General features: G+C 37.7%; 1 protein-coding gene across 1 annotated transcript; it reads right to left on the reverse strand.

Annotated features, from left to right (window-relative positions):
* Window positions 1-1,078: 1,078 nt before the first annotated feature.
* On the reverse strand, window positions 1,079-8,724 carry LOC114308493 (cytochrome b5). The gene is made up of 3 exons (XM_028254092.2): window positions 8,266-8,724; window positions 1,574-1,640; window positions 1,079-1,475 (listed from the first exon to the last, which is right to left on the reverse strand). Exons 1-3 carry the CDS (start codon window positions 8,350-8,352, stop codon window positions 1,237-1,239), a joined length of 393 nt encoding a protein of 130 aa, XP_028109893.2. The 5' UTR covers window positions 8,353-8,724; the 3' UTR covers window positions 1,079-1,236.
* Window positions 8,725-8,934: the final 210 nt, after the last annotated feature.

Consider the following 8,934-nt stretch of genomic DNA (forward strand, 5'->3'; position numbering starts at 1 on the left):
TTTTCATTTTAATTAATCAAACAAATAGAAAATGGAGAAAAATAGAAAACGCGAAAGACAATAAAAAAGGGTTGCCACGTAGGAAAGAGATAATTTTAAAATTATGAGAATTTAGGAATGAATATTTATAGATTTTTGACAAAACCATTACATTTGATTATATATATAGTATAGATATATTTATTGCTATTTAAATAATCCAATTAGATGGATCGCAAAATAGATAACGGTATTAGGTTACAACTCAATCCAAATTCAGTCTAAAACACATGCACAAACTAAGCCCAACACGACATAGTTTGGCCCAAGCTCAAGATTAAGATTAAGTTTAAGTCTAAGACCAAGACCAAACCTAGTACATACACAAGCACAAGCTTAGGCCCAATCTAAATTAAGATTAAGGCCTCGTTTGAGAATATGCTATTTTAGTAACTTTTTGACTTTTTAGTTAAAATATGAAAGAAAAAAGCTAGTATGTTTGGGAAGACTTTTTGATTTTTTATGAAAACATGTGCAAAAAGTAAAGAAAAATAGAATCTTTGACTTTTTTGTATAGGTTGTTGGTTTTTTGATTTTTTTAGTAACTTTTTGACTTTTAGGCTAAAACGGCCACTTGCCAAACCAGGCCTAAATCCAAATTTAAGCCCAACTTTATTAATGCTTACTTTATAAGACAATTCTCATTCACAACTCAATGATTCGACTCATTATTTTTGTATTGTAACCTTCTCACTTAACATAATATAAAACCACTTAAATTCACCTCAACCGAGGGTTGGTTCCCACTTTAATTTCAAATTAAAATTGACGAAAAACCATTATTTGCCAACAAGATTTACATGAAAATATTGCGACACATGCCCAATTTCTTACTGCCAGACGCTAATACATAAGTTCTACGTTTATTTATTAATATTGAGCTCTTTGTCTGATATCAAGTGAAGAAAAAACAGAGTAAAAAATGTGGATATGTCCATACAAATACAATGCTTTGACAGAATTTTCACTCAAATAGCATGCATCACAAAGAGAAGAGGCAAACTCCATAGTCAATACAAACAATACAACAACAACATTCTTTGTTCTGAAAAAGGTAAATTCATATTTATAAAGGAAAAGGAAATTAAGACTAGTAAATTGTAATGACATTTGGTAGTTAAGCACACTTTCCACAATCCCACCATATCAAACTGCATGTACACATACCCTGAAACTCAATCCATAAATAGGGGCTGGTTAGGTATACAAGTGAATGCCAACAGCCACAACAAAGATGGCTATGGGGACGAAGAAAAATGGTAAGAACTTGGTGATGGAATCCGATGACTTGTCCTCGATGTTCTTAGATGGTGCATTTGAATATGTTGTTTTAGGCAAAGTCGATGGATCGATCTCTCCAACGTAGAATTCATCTAGCATTAGTCTTGCAGCACTGCCATGACCGGCATCCTCAAAGTCTTCACTTGCATCCGTCCCTGCAACACATTACACAACAAAAATAAAAAATAAACTCTTTTTTTAATTTTTTATTTAACAATGAAAAAGTATTATAGAGAAAATTAAAAATATATACCAGCGACGGCCAACAGAATCTCTTCACCACCAGGATGGTCTTCCATGAAATCTGTCACGTTGTATATCTGTTCTTTTGACAAATCCAGACATGAGATCCTTTAAAATAGGAATGCAAGAATTCATAATGCAAGAAAGCTTAAAATGATTTTATTTGTTTTGAATTTAGAAGTTTTGGTAGCACAAGGCCTTAACATATGATCTTCTTGTCTTGGGATTTTTATTGATAAGTCCAATTTAGAAGTGTTTTAACCCAAGAAGTCCATGAAATAATTTTTTAACCCATTTAGTCCTATGTATATATAGTTTTATTCCATAAAGTCCATTTTCTTGATTTACACTATTTTCTTGGACACTTATGCCCTTATATTTAATTTTGATACCCTTATAAATATTTTTTCAATGATTAGCAATTTAATGATGTGAACATTCATATTTTAAAATTCACATTTGTAGAAATGTAAATTGGCCCATGGGTGGCCCGAAACCCGCCCACGAACCAGGGCGGGCCCGGTCCGTTGATAATGTGAATATTCACATTGATATGTGAATATTCACATTGATATGTTAAAATTCACATTAATAGGAGTGTAAGATTGGCCCCCGTACCGTGGCGGCGCGAAACCCGCCCGCGGCCCATGGGCGGCCCGGGGCGGGCCCGGTCCGGCCCGTTGACAATGTGAATATTCACATTGACATGTTAACATTCACATTGATAAGAGTATAAAATTGGGCCGCGGCCCATGGGCGGCCAAAAGCCCGCCCGCAGCCCGGGGCTGGCCCAACCCGGCCCGTTGACAATGTGAATATTCACATTAACATGTTAACATTCACATTGATAGGAGTGTAAAATTAGCCCGCGCCTCGTAGCTGCCCGAAACCCGACAACGGCCCATGGGCGGGCCCGGCCCGGCCTGTTGACAATGTGAATGTTCACATTGAGAATAAAACTAGACAGCAGCCCAGGGCGGGCGCGACTCGGCCCGGCCCGGCCCGTTGACAATGTAAATATTCACATTTACGTGTTAACATTCACATTGATAAGAGTATAAAATTGGGTCGTGGCCCATGGGTGGCCAAAAGCCCGCCCGCAGCCCGGGGCTGGCCCGACCCGGCCCGTTGACAATGTGAATATTCACATTAACATGTTAACATTCACATTGATAGGAGTGTAAAATTAGCCCGCGCCTTGTAGCTGCCCGAAACCCGACAACGGCCCATGGGCGGGCCCGGCCCGGCCTGTTGACAATGTGAATGTTCACATTAACATGTTAACATTCACATTGATAAGAGAATAAAACTAGACAGCAGCCCAGGGCGGGCGCGACTCGGCCCAGCCCGGCCCGTTGACAATGTGAATATTTACATTGACATGTTAACATTCACATTAATAGGAGTGTAAAATTGGCCCCCGTCCCGTGGCGGCGCAAAACCCGCCCGCGGCCCATGGGCGACCCGGGGCAGGCCCGGTCCAGCCCGTTGACAATGTGAATATTCACATTGACATGTTAACATTTACATTGATAAGAGTATAAAATTGGCCCGCGGCCCATGGACGACCAAAAGCCCGCCCGCTGCCCGAGGCGGGCCCGGCCCGGCCCGTTGACAATGTGAATATTCACATTGACATGTTAACATTCACATTGATAAGAGTGTAAAATTAGCTCGCAGCCCGTGGGCGGCCCGAAGCCCCACCGTAGCCCGAGGCGGACTTGGCCCGACCCGTGACAATGTGAATATTCACATTGACATGTTAACATGCACATTGATAGGAATGTAAAATTAGCCCGCGCCCCGTGGCTGCCCGAAACCTGTCCACGGCCCGTGGGTGGCCCGAGACGGGCCCGGCCTGGCCTGTTGACAATGTGAATATTCACATTGACATGTTAACATTCACATTGATAAGAGTGTACAATTGGCCCGTGGGCAGCTCGAAGCCCGACCTCGAGCCAGGGCGGGCCCGGCCCGTTGGCAATGTGAATATTCACATTGACATGTTAACATTCACATTGATAGGAGTGTAAAATTGGCCCGCAGCCCGTGGACGGCCAGAAGCCGGATCGCAGCCCGAGGCGGGCTTGGCCCGACCCGTGACAATGTGAATATTCACATTGACATGTTAACATTAACATTGATAGGAGTGTAAAACTTGTCCGCTGCCCGAAGCTCGCCCGCGGCCCGGAGTAGGCCCATATCCAAACCCGGGCCACCCCGGGCCGCCCACGGGCTTCGAGCCGCCCATGCGACGCGAATCAATTTTACACTCTTATCAATGTGAATGTTAACATGTCAATGTGAATATTCACATTGTCAACAGGCCGGGCCGAACCCGCCTCGGGCCGCCCACAGGCTGTGGGCGTGTTTCAGGCAGCCACGGGGCACGGGCTAATGTTACACTCTTATCAATGTGAATGTTAACATGTCAATGTGAATATTCACGTTGTCAACGGGCCGGGCCCGCGTCGGCCGGGGCCGGGCTTCAGGCTGCCCACGGGTCACGGGCTAATTTTACACTCTTATCAATGTTAATGTTAATATGTCAATGTGAATATTCACATTATTAACGAGCCGAGCCGGGCCTGCCCTGGGCAGCGGGCGGGCTTCGGGCCGCCCACGGGCCACGGGCCAATTTTACACTCCTATCAATGTGAATGTTAATATGTCAATGTGAATATTCACATTGTCAACGGGCCGGACCGGGCTCGCCCCGGGCCGCCCATGGGACGCGAGTCAATTTTACACTCTTATCAATGTGAATGTTAATATGTCAATGTGAATATTCACATTGTCAACAGACCGGGTCGGGCCCGCCTCGGGCGGCCCACGGGCCGTGGGCTAGTTTCGAGCAGCCACGGGGCACGGGCTAATTTTATACTCTTATCAATGTGAATGTTAACATGTCAATGTGAATATTTGCATTATCAACGAGTCGGGCCGGGCCCGCCCAGGGCAGCCCACGAGCCGCAGGCGGGTTTCGGGCCGGCCACAAGCCGCGGGCTAATTTTACACTCCTATCAATGTGAATGTTAACTTGTCAATGTGAATATTCACATTGTCAACAGGCCGGGCCGGGCCTGCCCTTACCCGGTCCCGGGCCCGGGCTTCGGGCTGCCCACGGGTCATGGGCCAATTTTACACTCTTGTCAATGTTAATGTTAATGTTAATATGTCAATGTGAATATTCATATTGTAAACGGGCCGGCCCGGGCCCGCCCCGGGCGACGGGCTGGTTTCGGGCCGCCCACGGGCCGCAGGCCAATTTTACACTCCTATCAATGTGAATGTTAACTTGTCAATGTGAATATTCATATTATCAACGGGCCGAGTCGGGCCTATTTTTTTGGCTTGTGGGCCGGCCCGGTCCGACTCGAATTTTTCCGGGCACCCACGAGGATCGACATGAGCCAGGCCCCTATACATTGACGATATAAACATTTATATTGACGGTGTGAACATTCACATTAAGGGTATTTTGGTAATTATGTCACCCATATGACTTATTGAAACATAAGAAAATAATGTGAACTAAATGGAACATAAGTAGATGAAAATGGTATTTTAGTCTTCTTACATCAAATTGGACCTAATAGAATAGTAAAAAAGAATATGGGTTGGATGGAATAAAACTCTTAGAAAATGAATTTATCAAAAAAACTCCCTGTTGTCTTATTCTTTGCATTAATCTCAATTTTAAGTGCAAAAAAAATAAAAATAAAGCCACGCTTAGCAACAAAATGCTTTCAAAATGTTTCATGGTTTCACTTACAAATTCCATTGCTAGCCACATTTGGAGAAGGGAAATGAATGGAATGCAATTGTTTGGTGTAGTGTCAGCGATAGGCTTTTGAGCCCATTTATCCCTTGTCCTTTTTCCTAATCCTTATAATCCCACATTTGATTGGCCAAAGTGGATGATTAGATGTCGGATGAAACTAAGGTTACATTTGATAAGTGAAATAGTAAAAAAGTTGAAAGTCATACAAAAAAGTAAAAATTTAATTATCTTATTCTCTTGTTTTTTGCACTTCTTTTCATCAAAAATTATTTCTAAACATTTGAGTTTTTTTTTTTTTTCACCTCATATTTTAACCAAAAAAAAAAAAAAAACTAAAAAACTACTTCCCAAACAAATCTTAAATACAGTTCCAAAAAAAAAAAAAAAAATCCTAAATATCCCACAAAATGATAGGGACTAATTGATACTCATTGGAATAAATAAAGTCTCTCTATCGGAAAACTAATTTTTCAACTTTTTTTTTTTTTGATAACTCAGGTATCCCTAACCCTCTGATTTTAAAGAAATGACTAATCCTGAGTGGTATGTAGCCGGTGGGAAGCCGGACAACCTTTTACAAACTGCTACAGGCACTCACCTAGTGGGAAATAACTAATTTTTCAACTCTGATCTCACTCTAATTAAATATAATATAATATTTATCTTTAAAACAAAAAAATAAAAAAAAAATCTAATAATTATAACCACATAATTTTATAAAATTTGTTTATTTTTAAAACAGAGTTATGATTATCAAGATTTATTTTTTAAAAAATAGAACTATAATTATCAAATCAATATAAATTTTTTTTGTAAATGATCCACACCTAAGAGTCTACAAAATACATGGTAGAACCACAGACCGAACCAGACGTCTCTCTCTGTTCTAAATAAAGATGATTTTTTTCATTATAAAAATGTTGAAACAAATGGGAGTACCCAAATTATATTTCTAAAGTAGAAGGTGCATTCTGACTTATTTTAAAAATTCCCTATAACAGAAAATGTTAATTTTTCTACAATTTATACAAAGAATTCTTTTATTAGAGTGCCTGTTTGGTGTGGTTTATCTACGCTGCTTATAGCTTTATTTTATTTTGAGAGTCTGTATCAGACTGTTGAGTACAATTTTTGCTCACAACTTAGGCCTCGTTTGACAAGTTAACATTTTAGCCAAAAAGTCAAAAAGTTATTAAAAAAGTCAAAAAGTTTATAACTTATATCAAAAAGTCAAAGATTTCATTTTCTCTCTACTTTTTGCACATCTTTTCGTAAAAAGTGAAAAAGTCACCCCAAACATACTAGCTTTTTTTACCTTCTATTTTAGCCAAAAAGCCAAAAAATTACTAAAATAGTCTGTTCCCAAACGAGTTGATTATCATTTATATAATTTTTTTTTAAATCTAATAATAATATATTGAAGAATATGTAGAATGCAAGGACTGTGGAGCCCTCGTCTACCTAGCTTAGTTTATGAGGAGTTTATATAAAATCTAATTTTGGCTTGGCCTCTTGGGTGATTTTGTCTTTGTCTGATACTATGGACCACATCAATAAGGACCTAAAACTGGACCATTATGAAGTACCTATCAAAATAGTACTCAGCAACTACTACCAACAAAGTATATTCATAAAATTTAAAACCACCTCCAAAACATATGATGCTAGGTCCATTAATATTATTAAAAGCAAGAAATTGATAAGGACTTAGAATATCACCATCAAAGTCCTTGTACAAACTCCATATATAACCTCAAAAATATAGGATCTTCAACTGTAATATGAAAATTATTATCCACTATAGATGTGAAAAATATTTAAAAGAAGCGTACATAATTTAAATGTATGGCTTAGAATTAAACTTGGTTAAATTCATGATTAATTTAATTCACACATTTGAAATTTTGAACTTCTTTTTAGTATTGTTTCTGAGTACATAGTGATCTTGTTATAAAGATTATCATCTTGAGAGATTGTTAGATAATCGCTTTTGTGTATTAGCTCATTTTTTTGCTAATAATTGAGGGAGACTTGAACTTTGTCGTAGATGTTTCAAAAGAAACTTACAAAAGAGGGAAAAATAACTCTATGAAAAACAAGTGATATCTTAACAAAGGGAAAAGCTTCCCTTAAATACACAACAATCATAGAAAATAACAATAATTGCATATTCGACAATAGATGAAGACGACAAATCTGTCTAAACCTTGTAAGATTACAAAGAACTGCATATGAAACTTGTGTATTTTGCTTTGAAATTAAGAAGATCATAGAGTGGATTGGTGGTCTAGCCAAATTTAAGTCCAACTTATAATTAATTTTTTTCTTCTTTCTCTTACCTTTTTTTTCACTTTATTTTCCACACAATTTAGCATAATTAACTCTAGCACAAATCAAGTCCCAACTTACATCAATTCTTTAATTTTTGCTCATCATAGTTCACTTTTATGCAAGGAAAGGTTGAAACATTCGAGTAAATCATTACAAAGCAATTCCCAAAATCAGTACCTTGTTACAAGATCAAAAGCCAACCCAAAATATATATATATATATATATATATATATATATTTATATAATATGTATAGAGAATTATAAAAGGAATTTCTGGTTGACATTTAATTACTGAAATGCCATCCTTATATTATTCTGATAAAAAAAAATCGTATAAAATTTCAAAAGAAAAGTATTTTTCAGAAGTCGAACACCCATATGAGAGAGAAAGAGATATCAAAACCATAATCATAAAGTTGAAAAGTTGGAGAAGATTCAAATTACCAACTCAACAAATCAATTCACATATAGAATCAAAACAACACACCAAATCAATTCACATAAATATGAAATTTTTAATCTGACCAAGAAGAGTAAACCATACAAGAAATCAAAAACAAGTTTATGAGAAATTTAGATGGATTACCTTGGAATTGATAATTATCCAACAGTCTTCAGCGACGTTGTGCGGAGAAACTTCTGCAAAACTGAACAATTTCTTCTCAGCCCCCATTGATTTGCTTCACTTTCTTTCTTCACTGTAGAAAGCTAGAGAGAGCTTATATAGAATTTAAGGTATAAATAAGTATATGTTTCTTCACAGAAGCAAAAGAGTTATATGCTAAGAATCTGATGAAGAAGTTGACCTTAATATGGACCAAAGTGAATTAAAAATGAACTGTTTTGGAGTAAAAAGTTTGAAGTAATAAAGAAAAGTTGAAACATGGAGAGGAGAGTGAAATATTATAGATTATGTGGAGATTCTTTATTTGAGTTCTTGGTGGTATAAAATTATGTGATGATTTCATATGTTTGTTTAAAAAACATTATATCTATGTATGACAGAATGGTTCGTTGAACCATATGTGGTTGACCACGCTTATGTAGTTGCTTATGTGTAGCCTTAGACTTTAGTAAATATTTTTACTGCTTAGTAGGTGAAACAGTGATTTTATTATTTGAATTTATCTTAAAAATAGAGGGATTGTTTATTCAATTCGATGACATAAGATATAACAATAAATTCCATGTTTGACAGTTTCTGAAAAACTAATTTCTCTATATATTATGTTTTTAGTAATATCCATATTTCCTT

The sequence above is a fragment of the Camellia sinensis genome, chromosome 7 (genome assembly GCF_055761805.1).
Source record: "Camellia sinensis isolate YWXY chromosome 7, ASM5576180v1, whole genome shotgun sequence".
In the NCBI taxonomy this organism is placed as follows: domain Eukaryota; kingdom Viridiplantae; phylum Streptophyta; class Magnoliopsida; order Ericales; family Theaceae; genus Camellia; species Camellia sinensis.

Excerpts from the sequence above, each read along its gene's own strand:
- LOC114308493 (XM_028254092.2), bottom strand. The coding sequence starts at position 8,352 with ATGGGGGCTGAGAAGAAATTGTTCAGTTTTGCAGAAGTTTCTCCGCAC. Across the intron at positions 1,641-8,265 it reads GGATAATTATCAATTCCAAG|ATATACAACGTGACAGATTT; the intron begins GTAATCCATCTA and ends TCAAAAGAACAG. Across the intron at positions 1,476-1,573 it reads GATTCTGTTGGCCGTCGCTG|GGACGGATGCAAGTGAAGAC; the intron begins GTATATATTTTT and ends AATGTGTTGCAG.